Here is a 20,451-nt window from a genome sequence, read left to right on the forward strand (position 1 = left end):
TTAGTGCTAAGGTAGGTCTTCTCCCAAAACTGCCTTGCTAAAAAAAGTTTGTACAATGTAAAATTTCTTTTCACTACGCATCAATTCACAAAACCCAGTCTAGCTGTGGGTATTCATTAAGAAAATTAGTTATTTATGACACCAGAACACAAAGCTATAAATCTAAATCATGTGCAAAGCAAGTATCTGACAAAATTTGTAATATTTACTTATTGGCAAAAAAAATATAATTGAGATTAGGAAAAAAAACTGCAACAAAAAAAAAAGGAAAAAAAAATCAATATTTTTCTCTTTATTAGATGCAAACTAAAGCTTTTTTTTACTTTCCCTTTGCAAGATCAAATTAGTGTTATGGGCTGGAATGACAATGAATTGTGGAAAGTATCATATTCTTTATAATATAGTAGTGTATATGTTTGTTATTTGGAAATAGAAATGTAATCCATAACTAATCTAGAAATAAAATATATACACAGCAACCATTTAAAAGGACAGATAAAATCCTCATTAAAATCCTAAGTGCAGAAATACTGAATCATAATGCACAATTTCATTACATTTTACTGCCAGCAATGTAAATATCAATTCTCCAGGTGATTCATAAAATTCATTTTAGAAAGAAAAACAAGGATTTCACCCGGCATTTAAGAACATAAAGGAAAACACATGCTAGGGTTTGAAAACCCAGACTGTTCTTTCCTTCTCTCATCAGAATATTTTGCTGGAATTTCAGCAAATCTTTTACACATCAAACAGACAACTGCCATTTCACATTAGCACTTTGTGGGGATCACCCAGCAGTCCCAGCCCCGTGTCCTTCCCCTGCATCGTCTTCATCACTCCCAGCTCACTTCTGCCAAAACTCAGCTCCCATATATACACTTCCCCTGACTTCAAAGGATTTAAACTCATCTAAACCCTCTTATAACTATCCAAATTGTGAAATTGCCTAATAATGGGAGTGCATTTAAGGAGAAAAAAAAAAAAAAAAAAGGCATGTTGGACAAATTAACCAAGTAAAGTTTTTTGGAGGGAAGAGTGCATGTGGGGGTTTCCACACAAAAACGTAAAGAAAACCTGTCACTTTTAAAATGAATAGCTACCATCTGCCAGCATTTTATCTGAGGCAAAGTTGATTAATGCAAAGTGAATGTTTAAGATCACATTGCTGTCTGCCTGAATAAATTTCAGGTAGTTTACTCGGGAGGTTTTTTTGTCCTGTTTCTTAGAAGATTTTTTTTTTTTGCCGTTCTTATTGGATCGCCCCCTCCAAGTTTTTCGGCAGCCAGAGCTAAGAATAAAAACATTTGTTCCTAAATCATGGTGCTGTACAAGGACTTTTGAGCACCAGAGCATTGTTTCTGGCCCCTCAGAGCAAGGGAATTCATCTCCCTCAAAAGGACATCCCACCTCCTTCATCGGCTTCACAAAAACTTTTCAGGCAGCCTCTCTCCATCACACTGAAAAGGACATTTCTGCAGTCTGGTTGTGAGCTGAGAAACAACAGCAGTGCTGTTATCCTCAACGGGAAATGATTTTACCTCTAGACCTTCCCTAATTTTTTACTTCATTTTTTACTGGGTTAAGTATTTTTATCAGATTAAGTTTTTTTACCAATTATTTAATCATTTGCTTTTATTTACACTATCTTCCCTATTAAAAAAATAAAAATAAAAAAAAAATCAAATCAATTACAGATTCCAAACCTTTTTTCTGTTAACTTTCACACCTTTATATTAGCATTCTGTTAAAAATAATTCTCAAATCCATTTGGTAATATGCTCCCCTTCACAAGTTCCCTCTGACCCGATAACATTTTTCAGGAGAAGTTTCCAGAAGAGGTTTGGGGTGACATTAACCTAAATGAAACAAAACCCATTTTTACACATGCATTCCCATATTATGTTTTTCCAGCATCAGATGGCCTCCAAGTTCTCCCTCAGCAGAGAGAATTTCACACCCCTTACCCAGGCTGGGACACCCTCCATTATCCAGGGCTACAGCAGTGGAGGGCATCATCTGTGCTGAGTGGTGGAGCTCCGTGCCATTCCATATGGACACATATTCTCTGTGCTTACACTCAAAGCTGGCTGGACACCAGCCAGCTCTGGTCAGAAGTCACCAAGTTGTTTTAGCTCAGTACATGGTGCCTGTGTCTCGTATCTCAGTAGGGTTTGTTGGTTTAGGCTCAACGTGGTGCTAGGATGGCCATCTGGCCCCCGGAGAGGAGTGAACTCCCAGCCAGCTCCCTGGGAGCGTGGGCAGGACAAACGTGTGTCAACTAACCTGGGTGAACTCACAACGATTTGTTCAGGGGGGGAGAAAAGCGCCAGCGAGTTTAGCACTAATGAAATTAAAGAAGTAATGACCCTTTGTTCAGTGAGGGAGTGGAAAAGGAGCAGGGCTCCCACACCTTCCTCTGGGCACCTCCACAACAAGGTGAGAAAGTGGAGATTTGTACCCATCAGTGAGTTACACCTACGTGGTATTTTTAATCAAAGAAGTGTTTAAAGCCAGCTTGGATAGGGCTTGGAGAAAACTGGTTTAGTGGAAGGTGCCCCTGCCCATGGCAAAGGGGTTGGAACATGGTCACCTCCAACCCAGCCCAGTCTGAGATTATGTTTCTGAACCCTGTCCTTACAGGATGCTGGATATTACATTTAGCCACCTATATATTCATGCCTTTACATCAGCTCATCAAAACACAAGGGATCTCTAGGAGCACATTCCCTTCCTCTCCAGGAGCACATTCCATTGTGCCCCACACAAAACTGCAGTTAAAACACACGGAGCAACAATGACATGAGGTGAAACCAAGACAACTTCAGGGCAGAAAATTATTCAGTAATTCCAAAGAGATGAGACACGTCCCATCTTCAATTAGAGCAGTAACATCAAAGTACACACTCTTAGTAGTTAATATTATGAATGAGGTTTATGTTTATTCACCTATATATAGAAGCAAACACCATAAAATACGCCCAAAAATCACAAACAGAAAAACTTTTTTTTTTTTTAATTTGTAAGTATTTGGTTATCTTCCTTTAACTAATGTACTACTCATATATACAATTTATTCATTCCTTACCTGAGCTTTATGAGGGCCAAATTCTAGGAAAGCCTCTAATGCAGCACAAATTATTGAAGCTCTTACAAAGGTTATAAAAACATTTCCAGTATTTCACAGAAAGATGTAAACAGGCAGGAATGTTTAAAGCACAAATAGGTATCTGTGTCCTCAGATTTAATGAAATTTGCCCTGCCCTGCTTTGAGTCGCATCCTCAAACACTTTCTCTAGGACATGCAGGAATATTTCTGAAAGCAAAATATCTACAAAACAGTCAAATCCTCAAGCTTGCAAATGGTCACACATCCACACATTGTTATATTCTCAGTACGATTAAACTACTCACTGAAAAAAAAAAGGAAAGGGTTGATTTTTAAAGATATTTAGGGGTCACAGCCCACCAGTTAATAAAGAATTCACTCTAAAATAGTATGTTTTCTCCTCATAGAATAGAACAAAAGCATTAGATCTGAAACAGTCTTAAATCTTTAATCTACTATTCTAGTAGATTTTACTAGAATATTAAAAAAAAAAAATTCAAGAAACTACCACATCTACACTCTATACTGTTGAGATACACTCTCCTTTGCTGAACACCACCCCCAGGTTGAGGGGTTTTTTTCAGAGTTCTATTAATTGAAAACAATAATTTGTTTTCTCTTTTGCAAAATGTAAAAAGCACAGAATTTGTCTTTAAAATATAGTTGTCAGATATCAAGGGGTATATATATGCTAACATTTACCCTAGGGGTATTTCAGGGCTAGAATCTGTTACAAATAAAATCTTTATTCATATGAACAGCTACCTGGGGGGCAATACTGAATGTTATACATAATATTTATATATATATTTAAAATAATCTAGCAGTGCTATTAAAACACACTGGAAGCTACACTGAATTTAGTCACTCTGTTTTACAGTCTTATGCTACTAACTTTTTGGAGGTTGAATTACTTTCTGGAGAGGATAGCTCCTGAAATATAAACTCCTTTCATATAATGTGTCATACCACTGTTTTACTATCTGTAATTTAACAGATTGTTCACTGTAATAAAGAAAATAATTAAAGGAAAAAGAAAAGCATTTCCATTTTTCAATAAATTGCACAATTCTATTTTTAAATTTGAGACCTTTCCTTGAATTATGAATTTTAAAAATTATTAAAAAATTATTTTTTACATGCTTTCAAGAATTACAGAATAGTCGCTGTGTGCTATGGAAAACAACTTTAGGCTAAAGATCAGACACCCATTTCTCAAGGAGTTGAAGCTGTCTGAAGGAAGCTGGGAGACAAAGCAGTGAGTGCAGCAGCTCTGCAGAGTGCCAGCAGCCTGAGGAGGCTCTGCTGGACCTTCCAAATCCATGGAATGAAGAAGATAATATCCCACCAGCTGCTTATAAAACTCTCAGATGGTTGAAAATCTTGTCTAGAGAAAGCAGACAGTAATTCCTCCCTTTTTCAGTGCATTTCAAATGCTGTGACTTGGAGATTGCCACCACAAGAATGAAACTCCTCGTACCAAAGCAACGTCCAAACACCTTCTTTCCAATTAAGGAAAAATCATCTGTGACTCTACAGCAATTAAAACAATCTGTGGCTGCTGCACATCAATCTATGGAATCATTTCAAGATCTCTAGACAAGTGATCCACCTTCAAATTCTCCTTCTGGCCTTCTAAGTTGAAGGGGCTCTGCACGCTTGGGCTTCCCATTCCTCAGGACTCCCGTGCTCCTCCCAGGAGATGAAGGAAAACATGAGCTGGTTTATCACATTGCTCAAAAAAGCCAAGAAAATAGAAAAGCTTTTCTGGAGAAATGCAGCACAGACTTTCATGGGGGAACTAAAACAAAAGCAGGCAGTGCTGCAGACCAAACACGGAGTGTCCAATATCTCCCGTACCAGCTCGGTGTGTTCCCCTGAGGGTGAGGACATCTCCCTGTGACAATCCCGGGGAGATCTCCACGTTCCTGGGAACACAGTGTTACTGCACACCAAGAGAGCACAGTACAGTTCACAAATGTAACATTAAATGTCCTGTCTGTTACCAGCTCAGCTTTAGCTCCTGCTCAAGGGAGGACACGTCTGTTCTCTGATAAAACAATTAGCAAGTTCAGCATAGAAACTCTCTGCAGAGTACCTGATTTAACATCCACGGCTCTGCACTGCATCCTTTGTTTCAAAAGCACTTTTTAAGACTATTCCTTAACTCGGTGAGTGTCACATTTAAACTAACAAACCTTCCTGCTCCCAAAAATCAGTTTATATGGATAGAAGTCCAAGTCCTTTAAAACATATCGATACCACTTCTCTAAAATGTATCTAACATCAGATTTAACAGCATCAGTATTACTTCTCACACACACCAGGACCTTGAAATAAAGCACAGTTTGAACATAAAGATTTTGTAAGGCAGCTCTGTTATCACAAGTGTTTGCACTTGAAATATCCGCGACCTTTCTGCACTACTAAACATACAAATAAAAACAAGGTATTTACGAAATGCCACATTTATGGAAAGCATTTATAAAAGAAAGGGTTTTTTTCTGTAAATAATGTCAATATTATAAGTAATGCAAATTTGGTATTTTCCACGACCTCACAACAAGGTTTAAATATTTGAAATATTTAAACGTACAATTCCAAGCACGCAGTATTGCTAGTTTGCAATGGAATTTTGTCTTTATAAACTACTACCTGGTAAGTTGATCTTCAGTGGTTATTAGAAAGATTAGAAATAACAGAATTAAAATTAAGTTTAATCAATGTTTTGTTATAAAAGGAGAGTAGTCATCCTCACTAGGTTGAACCTGATGCACTTATACTTTCAACTTAATAAAATAATCAAAACATTCAATTACAAAACAAACATTAAAAATGTGCAAGTAAAGTAGAAGGTACCTCTAATGAGTTTTCCTCTCACCAGCCACATCAGCCCTTGATCCTAAAATTTTATGCTGCCCACGAGGACAAGGTACAAATTCTATTTTAACCATCCCATCTTTGTCAACTTTGACTGTTTGATTCCCCCTGCTCCAAACCGAACAGCACCAGCAAAGAAAACGCTTTCCTCTCCTTAAGATGCTCCACTGGTTAGATCAGATTTATTTGCTGTCAGTAAAGGTTGTATTTGCACATAAGTCTATGACAGATTGCAAGTTTATTAACTTCAAGTGAGTTTTCAGGCTGCTGGGTTGAGGTTTTTTTTGTTGGGTTGTTGGGTTTTTTGTGGGATTTTGCTTTTTTTTGTTGTGTTTTTTTTTGTCAGCGCTCCCTCCCCCTTTCCCCAAGATGTGGGTTACTTGACAAATTGGAGTTAAGTTATCTTAGGTCAATGTAACTGTAAGTTAAACTAATGAAGTGTATGTCTATGAGTGATGTCTGATTAGTTTAATGCAGTTAGTGCTGGACAGCTTGGGCTGCTGACCTTGAAGGAACACAGATAACATTGTGATGCGTTGGAGGATGTGGTTGTGATACAAGACAAATTTACATAACAGTTTGTCATGTACACTCCTCCAAAACAAAACTGTTGCAAAAAGAAAGCAAGAGGAAACCAACGCTAAATGCCTTGCACAAGACAAAACGGGGAAAATTAATTATAATGTTTGGCTTGAGGTGAGAGATTATTTTAAATGGGAGCCAAAAGCAGGCACAGGAAAGGTGTACATTTACACAATATGTGTTCCAAGATGGCTTAGACATTGTGCTGGGTAACACTGAGCAAATGCAGCCTTCTACAGCACAAATCTACTCTTGACAAAATGATATTCCTTCCTCAGGAAGCACCTACTCGCTCACAGTAAAAAATACCAGACCCAGTTCTGAACTGTGACGTGCTAGCACATCATTCAGGTTTGCTCAGAGTCCTCCTGAAGTTCATTCTGCAGCTGCCTGTGCTAAAAGAACCATGTGAATGAACAGTCTCTCCCCATGAAGGTGCACAGTCTCCACACTATGTTCTGCATGCTGTGAGCAGAGCTCTATCTCACTGCTCCAGACAATCACCTCGCCTCATCTCATCTGATCAGGTAGGCCAAGCAAAACTGCTGGGTTTAGAGACAGCTTGGCTCTGGAGGGGCTGATTCTCACTACATGATAGCTATCTTGACCTAAATCGCCTGCTTTTATCAGCCCAGGTTCTAGCTGATGGAAATTTGCCACTTACATAAATGTATAATTGACACCCACAGTTGCTGGCACGTTACTGAACTGGACCATCATTAAGATAAAACTGCTCCCTTAATCCTGCAGGTCAGCCTGAGCAGGACACTGATAAATCAGACTTGCTAAATAGATACATGGGAGGGCACGTGAGAAAGCTTGCAGTGTTCACATCTGGGCCATCTCATAGCCTAATCTGTGAAGCACAGTTTAAACCCTTCAGAATGACTGAGCTCACATGAAAAGTTTCAAATAAGAGATGCACACACATGTACAGACATCAGGTACCCAGATACTGAGAGACTCTCATGGAGACACAAGACAAAACAGTCTATGAAATTCTAAATAAAACATGTAATTTCTCAGTTATACCTCAAGAAGAAAAACCTGTGCTGCCCACTGCAAGTCCCTAATTGCTCTCACATACACACAAAGAGTAAGTTCAAGAGACCTAGTGGCAATTTGAGTTTAAAAATGATTCAATCCCTTGGTTACCTGTAATTAGAACTTGTAGGCACTGTTTGCATGAAATAAAGAGCAGAAGTCCGTGCCTTCCAATGCCACTTCTTGGCTGGGAGTGTGCAGAGGACACAATCTTCTTGTAGCTCTTCCTGGAGAAGATCCATCAGCTGTTTGTGGGAGCCACCATAAAAGGGTTCGATGAGAAGGACACTCATTTTCCAAGTACTTCAGAACTGTCTGAAATCTGAAAATGAAAACACAGAAGTATTTTACTTTAGAAACATATCATTATTATTGTTGTTGTTATTACTTAAGAAAATTATATTGGAAGAAGAAGAAACATACTGCAAGGCCTTGTAATATAATCCTTAATAGTATATTAATGAGTTTACTGCAGAAAAGGCTACTTAGCAATTATGATGACTAGATTATTTTGACCTTTAAAAGATACTGTCTGTAAATTTTAAATGAATGAAAATGTGCAAGACTTAGGAACACACTGCATTTTGAATTTAGGGTTTGTTTTCAACTGGGTATTTAAAAACAGCTTTACTTTACACACTAATTCCCTAATACGGTCAATTATTCCATAGCTTAGGATGTAGCTTATTCATTCTGATATAGGTTTCCCTCCTTTTCCTAATGGCAGAGAAAACTAAAGAGCAATTGAAACACACTTCAGACATAACAATTGGCAGTAACAGTGATTTGGGTAAAAGACTTAAAGGCAGAGAGCAGTTTGGGGAGATGAAGTTGGGGCATCCCTCCTGCACTGCTGGGAGCTGGGATCACAACCCCAGCAAGAGGAGTGTAAACCATCTTATTTCTTCTGAATGCTCCAAAGTGGGTGGAAGAGAACACTAGAGGAGGCTCAAGGAAGCTCTGAGACAAAAAGCCACAGAGCTGCTCACAAACAGGATGCAGAATGTGCTGCCCAAAGCGAGGGGACAGATGAAAACCCGGTGACTATTGCTCATCATGAGTCACACCCTTGGGGTACTCAAAAGCTGCTTTTCACATACTTCGAGCAAAGCCACCACACACAAAAGCTGAAAGCAAAACCCTGAAAGGTGTTCACCATCCACAAACACCTCTCTGATGGTTTCCCTCTCTACACTCCCTAAGAATGATGGACTCCCTGCTAAACTCAGTTACTCGGGACTTGGGTTTGACACTGTACATTGCAATACCTTATACCCATTTCCTGACCTGCAATTTCTAGTGGTTTCAGACTGTAATCCTTATCTCACCAAAACCTCTGCTGACAAAAAGTGAGAACTCAACAGAGAACTACATACTCTCCTGAAAATCTCAATCATCATCTCAACCATAGTTGAGACATTTAGTTGGATTCAAGATCACATTAAAAATAGTAGGTATTCTGTAATCAGAGGGCAGAAAACAAACAAAAAGCCTTTTAAGCGCACTGTAGCTATCAAAAGATCAGTTAACCAGCAACAAAAATCCAAACACTGAATCACTTTAATTGGGAGACAAAACATAAGAAACCCTTAGGTAGCTATTTGCTGTTGGCCCACCATGGTGCCAGATGAAATGGTGATGTAGAGCTTCTGGGTCATTACAGAACAATCAGCAAGAGAAAAAAACATTCCATGTTCCAACTTTCTTGCTCTAATTCACTCTAGATTCAGGTTATCATTTGCTCCATTATTCACTCCTCCACAGTATTTCAAATAAATTACTTGTTTTAACAAACATGTTCTTTGCAAAATCAAAAGTAAAGCCATCTGGAAGCAGATACTTCACTCCATTTTGGAGCTTGCTTCTTTTCAGGTAGCAAAGCAGTTTCTGATCTCTTTTCCACTGACCTAATTTCAAAAAAAATCACACTTTTGAGATCACTGACGTTTTCTGAATTTACAATGATGTAACCAAAATCATAGTCTCTCCTCCAAAGCCCTTTTGGAGCCTGCAGGGTAATAACTGCTATAAAAACACAAGCTGTGGTTTAGAATCTGCACTATTCACCTAAAGAACAATTTGTAATTAATCATGCTATGCTTGTCATCAAATGCCACTGAAAATTTAATTCAAGGGACTAAAGGGAAGCGTTTTATAAATTCAGCCCCTAAAAATGGGGGTATGTGAAAAGTTGGTAAATGCCACTGAGTCAGTCACTCGGGGAGCCTTGCAACTAATTTACAAATCATTAGCAGTATCAGTAATAAAACAATTTGTTCATGAAGCATCTGATCAAATCACACTTCACCAGACTAAGTTCCGAAACTGGTTTTATCACCAGGTTTAGCTGAACCCACACTGTGCTCTTTGGTTTTATTTTGCACCAGTTTTCACTGTACATCCCTCATGGGAACAGAGAATGACTGTACGGGGCTGACGGTAAGAGATTGCTCAGTCCTCGTGTTTCCTCCTGCTTAAAGACCCTGACATTCAGCTACTTATTCTGCATTTACCTACCTTTAGATCAATCAGTGAAACTGCATGATGCAAATATTGCACAAGTATTGCCATACAATAAACCCCCTTTGGCTATTTACATTGGGAAACTGGGTTGAAATCGTGGATGTGTCGTGGAGTGGGTGTTGAGATAGCTCTTGATATGCAATTCTTCACAATAACACTCACAGACCCCGTGGCAGCAGCCCATGAGGGTGACAATCAGCAATGACACATTTTTTTCAGAGACGACCTAAAGCTCAAAGGTTTTCTTACAAAACTCACTCACCCCAAAAAATGTAGGTACTGCTTATTTAAATCCTCACTAGCATTTGTGGCATTCTGTTGTCGTGTGATCTCTGTACATTACCAGCAATATACACCAAATTTCAATTTAGAAAAAATGTTGTAATGTTATTTAAGAAGCAGCTTATGGTTTATTTTATTCTTTTTTGTTGCTTGTTTTCTTTAAATAAGATGTTACCTACGTAAGATACTACTAAAGGATAATGGCAGTACAATGTATGTCATATTCACTTCAGGGCTTGACTAAGATGAAGCAACTAAAAAGTCAATAAGTCTTCTGTTTTTAAAAGATACACTGATAACGCTAAGGAAATTATATTATATATAACTAATAATTTCTTGTACTTAGAAAGACACAGAGGAGGTAGGACATGGTCGTTTGGCTCATATTTCACCCACATGACTTCCAGTTTTGTTCACATACAAAAATAACAGCTATTATTTTTGCTTTATTTCCCTTGACCCAGCCAAGTTAAGGTAAATATGTACCATAAACTCCTCAGAGGTCTCCAAAAGACACAGCTGATAAATGGCCTGAGAACATTCACCGTATCTGATGGAATGCAATCCTCAATTAAATATAAATCACTCCAGGTATTCTTTTCCCCATTTCAAAGAAAACAACAAATATTAGAAAAACAGAACTGCTTCCCCTTTCTCATTACAGTATTTCCTCTCTGGAGCCAGCAATCCTGGGTGTTCCTCAAACAGCTCAACCCCATCCACACGGCTGCAGGATCCTTTCCTTTGAAAATTTCCTACTCTCTCTTTACCATACAGAGCAGCACATTCCTCAGGATACACATTACACATCTAAAAAAAAAAAATTCCCTCAGAGTGGTAACAGTGTCAAAATGACATGACTAATACAGAGGTATATTGAAGCACTGAGAAATGTAGGTGGGTAATTAGGTGCTGTCTCAAAGCCAACAACTCACAGTGACATTCAGCCAGGACTTTTGTCACTTGCTGCAGCTCTACCCCACACTGAAACATGGCAAGTGATGGAGTCCCTGAAAGGGCCACTGCTGTTTGAACCAAAATTTTCCTTTTAAAAGGAAGTCTGAGTACTGTACAGAGTAATAAATTAAAATTTACTTTAAAGGCACGGAAGAATTAACTGTTCAACCAGCCACAAAACCATAGCTTCTTTTTAAACTCTAGGTGAATGCCAGCATAGGTATTTTTGTTAACCAACCTAGGCAGAGAAAACCCCTCATTTTCCACAATTTATTAAAGAACACACATTCACTCTGTCTTACATGCAGAAGTGTGGTTTCACAAACATCAGCACAGCTCACATCAGGAAGCCATAATTAGCTCTGTTCATTGACGTACTCAGACAACATAAATTACAGACCACGTCTAAATATCTGTCCAACAAAACAGCTGAGCAGCCATCCAAACCCAAAGGAATAATTGTTAATATATTCCACAGGTAGAGATCTGCTATTAGTTACAGGAAATAAGGTATATGGTTTCAGTGATGATTGTTTTAACCGTCACAGTCCCACACACATGAGAAATTTATTCCGCCGCCGTATCCGAGCACACGTGGTTGGTTCAGTGTCTCGTAACTCAACCCACCAGGTATGACCTGTGGACATCAACACACTTAAATCTTTGATGGTTTCACATAATCCATGCTGGGATGGCTGACACAGGCAAAACATCTCCACGTTGGTTTAAAATGAGATTTTCCAAAGGACTATTGAGAGTCTTTACCTTTCCTCCTGTCCCTTCTCCCTCCCATCCCTACCTGAAGTGGGGATGTGCTGTAAATACACACACAGAGACTGAAAGAGCCTGCACTGCCCTCCCACTCATGAGAGTGACTCACCGAAACCTCAAAGCTGTACCTTAAACACAATCACATCTCAAGGTCTGAACAAAATTTAACTTGTATTTAGATCATACAAAAGTACCGGTTCTGAGGTTTGTCATTACTGAACTGCATAAGTGAGAATGGCAATTTATCTTTTATACAAATCAACTGGAAAGAGCAAGAAGCCCTCCACTTCTTTTGAGAATGTGGTAAACCAAAATTGTTCACCTGTATTTGGACTGAGCAGCAGTAACACTAATTTACTGGTGATACCCATAAACCACAGTCTGGTCCATGCACACAACCTGAGAGTTGCAAACACCTACAGAATGCCAAAAGCTACCATTACCTGGAGGCAGCAAGGAGTGAAACCTGCATGGACTGCTTTGGTTTCACTAAAATACCACATCTCATTTTTACTGTGCTTATCATCTACACACACAAGGGCAGGGAGCAACAGAATGAGGAGAATGGCTTTAAACTGAAGGAAAGTCAGGTTAGATTAGAAATTAGGAGGAAATTCTTCCCTGTGAGGTGGAGAGGCCCTGGCACAGGGTGCCCAGAGAAGCTGTGGTTGCTCCTGGATCCCTGGAAGTGTTTGAGGCCAGGCTGGACAGGGCTTGGAGCAGCCTGGGATAGTGGAAGGTGTCCCTGCCCATGGCAGGGGGAACCACTGGATGAGGTTTCAGGTCCCTCCCAACAGAAAAGATCCTGTGATTCTATGATGCAATCAGAATTACAAACAATATAATTTTTAAAGAATTGATTTGATCTTAAGCAAAGTGTGAGGACTGCCAGGTTCAGTTCTTACATCTGTGTTTTCAACCTAAGATGGAACAGTAGAAATTGGAAGTTAAGAGTTTTAAGATGTCCCATGGCTATCAATCCAGAGACACCCTGACACAAGAGACAGTAAAGACTCCTTTTGGAGTTTATGTGTTTAGAAAGTAACATGCTGCAAAATCTGCACATTACCCTTTAAATGTTAAGATTGCTAACAATACTGCTATAAATCCTTAAGGAAAAAGTTGTTAATGCATATACATTGTCTGCATTTTAAAACTCAGAATTTAAATTGTTTTACCGTTTTATCTAGGCAAAGGCACTAATGACCTTCATAACTTTCTGTTGTAAATTAAGATTGTTTTTTTTCCAGCTACAGAAAAAAACAAAAACAAAAACAAAAACCTAGAAATTTCTTTTTACCTTCTTCCCTGACACAGTCTGAGACTGTCATAAATACTTTGCATCTATATTTCTAGGCACCCTCAATCAACATCTTTGAAGATCTTAATCTATACTGAATAAATTATTGCAGTTTATACTTTTTTTTTTCCAGTGGAGAAAGACATCTGTGCATCACATTTGTGGCTAACTCAAAACCACAACAGTCAATGCCACCTCAGTGGGGAAGCCTCCATCCCCCCTTGGAGCACAACACTCCAAAGACACATTTTGAGGGAAATTTCCCTGACTGATGTGCCCTCCTCACTACAATGGGAGTGGTAATTAGAATATGCAACTTGGTTTCTTTGTGTCTAATTGACCTCCTAAGTTACATACATAGGATCAAATGCTACTCAGGACAGGGTATGAGGGATATTAAGTACTCTGTCAAGTATTTTCACAAATTCAGATTAACAAAGGAAAATTAAGAATCATAAATATTTAATTAGGATAGCATTTTCTTCGAAAGAAAGGCAAGATAGAAGGGAAGAAGACATAGAAAGGTGTGAGGGAGAACCAGAGCACCAGAAGTTGACATGAGTACACTGCAAAGCAGAAGATATTAAATAATTATCTTGACAAAAAGTTTGACATTATTTTGAGGAGCTCTTCCACCACTAACAGGATTTTTTTAAACAAGGTAAAATTGAAAAAGATACAATTCTAATGTGAGAGTATAACCTCATACAAGAGTATGCCAGGTTTGCAATTGGATCCAAGAGAAAATTAGTTATTCTGATTTAGCAGTTAATTATAAGCTCCCATTTGCCATATAATTCAGAAGCCTGGAAAAATGAAAACTTATTTTAACAGAGACTGCTAAATTGCTAAATGATATGTTGGCTTTATCAAACTTATTTTCAGCATGTTTACAGCACATGAAGGATCAACAGAGTTTACAGGACTCAACATTTCCAGTGCTGCACTTAGTAGTGTAAATTTGATAGCACTGATGATGCTGAAGACTTACATTAGGTTTAAATAAATGAAGGATCCTTGATTTAGAGTATCTCTGAGAGCAGAGGGAACTAATAGGTGTGGTAATGGGAGATGTAGCACTATTTTTAAACTTGACAGGAGACATATTAGTTGCTAGTTCCCTATTATAGAAAAAGCCCCAGTCTGGTAATAATGGGCTGGCATTTTGAAATTCCTCCAATTTATTAGGAATATGATGAGAAATGTGCTCCACACACTCTGAGCTTCAGACCAGTTTCTGTACAGAAAGGTAGGAATTACAATGTGCATTCATGGTCAGTTTAAAGAACCAACGTATTAATTTTAAAAAGTCACAAATATTTTAACTAATTTTATTTGAAAGTCTCAGTCTACAGTTCATATCAGCTGATTGATTAAAAGACAAAGTACTTGCTAGAAGCCATCATTAGTCACTCTGTGAGGTAATAAAAATCACCCTACATCAAAAAGTTGATTTGTTTTCTCCAGCAAATTTGAAGTAGCAAAATGCTAAGTGAAGAACAAATCACTCTTGTGTCCACAGAATTTGGGATTGAGGAATTAAATTGCTCTTGTATAAAAGTTGGAATTGCAAGAGTTAATTGAAACATTAGGCTTGGTAGCCTGAGATGTTTGGCAGCAACACTTGAGTGGGCACAAGCCAGATTTCTTTTGCAGTCAGAAGGTATCCCTTTGAATATGTGATGAAAGGATCTGCATCTTCAGTCACACCTTGAGTCCACAGAAAGGATGGAATGAGATCTACTGTCAAATCCAGTTCAGCTGTGAAATCAGGGAGGGGTCCCACACACAGGAGCAATCCTGAGGGCAGGTGGCCAAAAAGCCAACTCTGTACTGGGCTGCATCCAAAGCCTTGGGGGCAGCAGGTCAAGGGAGGGAATTCTGCCCCTCTGCTCCTGTGAGATCCCAACTGCAGAGCTGCATCCAGCTCTGGGGTCCTCAGTATGACAGAAGTGGATTTAGTAAAGCCCGGCTGGAGAGCTGGGAATGCTCACCTGGAGGAAAGAAAGCTCCAAGGAGAGCTCAGAGCTCCTTCCAGGGCTTAAAGGGGCTCCAGGAGAGCTGGAGAGGGACTGGAGACAAGGGATGGAGGGACAGGACACAGGGAACATATTCACACCAAGAAGGTAAGGTGAGATATGAGGACAAAATTCTTCCCTGTGAAGGTGGTGAGGCCCTGGCACAGGGTGCTCAGAGAAGCTGTGGCTGCTCCTGGATCCCTGGAAGTGTTCAAGGCCATCTTGGACAGGGCTTGGAGCAGCCTGGGATAGTGGGAGATATCCCTGGGCAGGACAGAGTGTGGAAACAGGGTGAGCTTTATGGTCTCTTCCAACCCAAAGCATTCTGTGATGCAAAGTTCACAAGACACGTCAGTAAGATTACTCCAAAATTTATTTCAACCGTGATGGAAAATGGACTTCAAAAGCCTGCAATGTTTTTCACCTTGAGACCTGTAACTAAAGCAATACAAAAGGACAGCCATGACAATTTTGCCAAGCTATGAAATCCTTCACCAAGGGAAGAGAATAAATGATCAAGTTATTGTTTATAAGACACAGCATTTAAGCACTGGATCCCTACAGCAGAGTGAGTATGACACTCTTGGGATTCACTAAGTAACTTCAAAGCTGAAGTGCTACCTGTACAAAAAAGAACTCAGTTTTAAATATTAAGTACTAAAATTCAACAGATGAAATACTTTTTTGGTCATTCACTTGCCCAACTCTTCACCTCAGGAGAGAGCTGAACCAGGGCTTCATGCTCTTCACCTCTCATTAACCTCTGTGCAGTCAGCAGCACGTTATGGCTTTTAGAAACCCCTCAAAAGCTCTCAGAGTCAATAGCAAACCACACAATACTGAATGAGGGCTTCATACAGCACTAAACATATTTTTCCATGCTAACAATATTTATATGCTATTTCCAACTTGACGTGCAGATGACATGCTACCCACATCAATTTATAAATCCAGCACAATAGGAGTTGCCAATTTGATTTAGTGGTGCAGCACCCTGTTTCCTGTAAATAATTTACCTACCAGGCTTTGACTAAGCCCTCTGAAAGGGCTCTAGAAATATTAAAGGCTCGAGATTCTGGCCAAAATGCTTTCTGACAGCTCACTGTAAGTGTTCCCCAGCATCTCTGCTGACCCAAGAATAGCAAATGTATTGACTTAAGTCACTTGTTTCCATCTTCTTCTCTGTAGAGCTTGCAAAATACTTCAAGAATTGGCTTAAAGCAATGAAGAAAAGTGTATTTATACATTTTATTTTACTTCACAAGTATCAGAAAGTTAAGGGGTCTGCCTCCTCACTGGGAAGTATCTATGGATACACACATTGCAGAAAGCTGAAAAACACTGACACGAGTTAAATAAACATGTCTGGTATCATCTGCCAATTGAAATGGTGAGCATTGCAGGAAATATTTGTTTTCCATGAATAAAAGCAATACACAAGCATCTCAAAACAATCTGTTTTGGAAGGTTATTTTGGTTGTTTTGTAAACAAGTTTAGGTTCTGAGCTGATGTTTTCAAAACAGATACTGCAAAGCAAATAAATATTCATGTCTGGGGGAGACCCTAACAGACATTGAACAAGTGTGGCCCTTTTTAACAGTGCCACAGATAAAGCAAGGCAAGGACACTCACAGAGGACATCAAGATGTAAATTTTTTCCTTGAAGTTTCTCAGATGGCTGAAGAGTGCCATTAAAATCATCATACTCAAAGAAGCCTGGGCCTTAAAATCTTGGCTTTTATTGCACATAAAATCTGGTTACAACCCACAACCAGCAATGTAGTCTTTAACAAAAAGAATTAAAAACAGGGATTTTTTTTTTTTTTTTTTTTTTTACTCCATTATAAATCAGGAATGTAACAGTGAAACTCACTTAGGATTTTAGCTTTAGGGTCACTTGGGAATCATTTTTGCACCTATCTAAGGAGAGAGTCTGAAAACCATTTACTGTGCTTGAGCAATCCGCCACACTCATAAAACTTTTCTTCAAAACCTGAAAATCCTTATCAAAATAAAACATCCTGCCCAACAAAACCGAAATTATGCTGTCACTTATCAGCTCCTTCCACTTGTACCACCACAGAACCTGCAGAACCTGGCACACTCCTCCCACACACTGATGCAACACTAAGAATCACTGAATAGTTTGGGTTTGAAGAGACCTTTAAGGTTATCTTGTTCCAACCCTGCAGGCAAGGACACCTTGCACTAGAGCAGACTGCTGCACACCCCACCCAGCCTGGCCTTGGACACTTCCAGGATTAGGAGCTCAGGAACATTCAGTATGGTTTATAATGGCCATGACTACAGGGGTGCAGAGAACAAAACATATTCACTGCAGGGCTCAGAGCTGATGGAATTATTTTAAGAACATTAGTGGTAGATACAAACTATTTCAAGTTTAGCTGGTTATTAGTAGGTGCTCTTGCTGACACTGCTGATAAAAATCCCAGAAATACCATTACAAGGCAATGCAAGAAACCACTCACACCTCACACACGCAAGGTCTGTGCTTAATATTCCCACTTCTTCATTTCAAAGCCACAAATATCACAAGCTTTGCCAGCAAGTTAAAGATCTGTTCTGACTCCTACTAAAGACATCAGGGTTGTGCAGTTACTCTGGCCACTGGGAAATTTTTGGCAATACCCCCAGTTAAGCATTCACAGCAGCCATAAGCAGCTTTTGGAGGCCTGGAGAACAGCACATGGACAGTTTGGAATTACCTCTGTAATCAAGGCAGTGTTACCTCACAACAGTGTTGCACATGCAGTCAGACTCACAGCAATGCTACAGATGAAATTTCTGGTTATTTTCTATATACAAAGGACATGGAGTGGATCCAAAGGAGGTCACGAGGATGCTTTGAGGGCTGGAGCCCCCCTGCTCTGCAGTCAGCCTGGGAGAAATGGGGGTGCTCACCTGGAGAAGGCTCCAGGGACACCTCAGAGCATCTTCTGGTGCCTAAAGGAGAGCTGGAGGGGTCTGGAGGAACAGGACAAAAGTGAATGGCTCCAGACTGACAAGAGTAAGGTTAGACTAGAGACTTGAAGGTGCTTTGGTGATGGGGATAAGATTAAACCTACATTCAATAATATATTTATGCTGTGATTTTCAAAAGTCTCTTTCATTAAGTGCATCTGAAGCCCAGAGAGGTGTTACATGGGCCTTACTACAGAGTAAATGATGCAGATCTTTCTGAACATTTTCAGATCCCATCTTCCCAACAGTGTTTAAGCAGAGACTAATCCCACAAAGCTTTGTCAGCAGTAGATACCTTGAAGGTGCTTATGAAAGTGATTTGGCCCCACACTTAAGGCAGAAACAAATCTGGAAGACACTCTCCCCTCTTGGACCACTGATGATAAAATTTAATTACGAGGGAGGGGAAAGGGCAGGAAGGAAAATAAGTTCCCTTCAGAAGACATACATGGTGGATAAAAACACAGACAGGGTATACCCAAATTAAGCAACACCAAGCAAATGCTTTGAGAAAAGGGAATTATTTCCACCTATCTGCATTGATCACACACACATTTGCTTCCACTGACAAGAACCTAATCCAAACTCTGGCTGTTCATCTCAAAGTGGTTATGAAGCCATGTGTGGGGTGCATTCAACATCCTCTAAGAAGAACAGAATCTGTTTTGCATGCCAATATCCTTGGAGAGAGCAATATTCATGCAAGATGATTCAAGCTACTCTTCAGAGCTGCAGCACTCTGCCTCCCCATTGAAGCTCTGAATGAGCATGGGCAAGAGAGATCCATAAACCATTTTTCCTGGAGTCTATAGACAGTTGGTTTCTTAACACTCACGGAAACATATTCTTGGGCATTAACAGAACGACTTAGAAAAAAGTCTGCTTTTTCTCTTTAGAGCTGAGTTTCTTTTCAAGCTGTGTAACACCACTTGATATTTAGTTTAGCTACTCAACCAAGCATCAGCCTTCAATGTATCCAAGGTGCAGAATGGTTGACTAACACAGACCATTTCACTTGTTTGGGCTTATTTACGAATACCACTTACATACTGCTGGCATTTATAATGACACCTGGGATGTTGCTGACACACCACTATGTTTGTAAAGTTGGAGTTTACAGGCACAGTAGATTCTAAGAAACGTGCTGGGGAATACACACAGCGTTTCCTTTGACTGCAACTAGAATGGTTACTTTGACTATATCCCTATCTGAATAGGGAAAAAAAGCTTCAGAAACAAGCTTTAGCAAGGTTAATCCCCCACTGATTTTCTTATCACTCAACACTATTTCACTCAATTACTTTTGTCAATGATTTTCTCAAAAATTTCCTCCTGACCATATTACAGGGTTGCTTAAATTATACTGTAGAGACACATTCATGCACATACAGAACTTCTCGTGTTTCTAACTTCTGTTGCCTACTGATTTGTTATTCCAAAGCTCACAGCCTCTAAATACTACACTTCAGTCCTAGAAACCTTGACACAGTGTTTGATGACAGAGAAATACTTGGTTTGGTTTTGTATGTATATAGGCAGACTACAAGGAAATGGAAGTAAAAATGGAATACAGATGATTTATTGAACTCTGCAAAGTCAAAGGAGTCCTATATTAACATGCTCCAAGCCTGGAAGTGCCCATGATCAGGTTGAATGGGGCTTGGAGCAACCTGGGATAGTGAAAGGTGTCTCTGCCCATGGCAGGGGGTTGAAACTACATCATTTTTAAGGTCCCTCACAACCCAAACCATTCTGTGATTCTAAAATAAAACATTTGATCTGTGTACAAGCTCAGATTACTAGCAATTTGTGAGAGAAAGCTCAGATTCTTACACAGAACTAATAAAAACTTGAACTAAACATTGTCAATTATTCTGCCTAAATATGCCTTAAACAAACTTTAATTATTCTGTCTCCTCCCTCCAATCCCAAAATCATGCTACACCTTTGGCCTGGGATTTTTGCCATTATTAACAACAAGAGGTTTCATTTATCTGCTTTT

At 39.4% G+C, this 20,451-nt stretch overlaps 1 protein-coding gene across 14 annotated transcripts in view; it reads right to left on the reverse strand.

The window, feature by feature from the left end:
- Window positions 1-20,451, reverse strand: part of GTDC1 (glycosyltransferase like domain containing 1) — a 281,241-nt gene that overhangs the window by 231,033 nt on the left and 29,757 nt on the right. For all 14 annotated transcript variants that reach the window (XR_013774881.1, XM_079311030.1, XM_079311037.1 and 11 more), the window contains one exon: window positions 7,727-7,937. Coding sequence is in view for 13 of the 14 variants with exons in the window: in XM_079311030.1 (XP_079167156.1) it covers window positions 7,727-7,908 (182 nt within the window). In the remaining variant the exon portion in view is untranslated. The remainder of the gene's footprint in view (window positions 1-7,726; window positions 7,938-20,451) is intronic.

This window comes from Erithacus rubecula (assembly GCF_903797595.1).
Source record: "Erithacus rubecula genome assembly, chromosome: 8".
Taxonomy (NCBI): Eukaryota; Metazoa; Chordata; class Aves; order Passeriformes; family Muscicapidae; genus Erithacus; species Erithacus rubecula.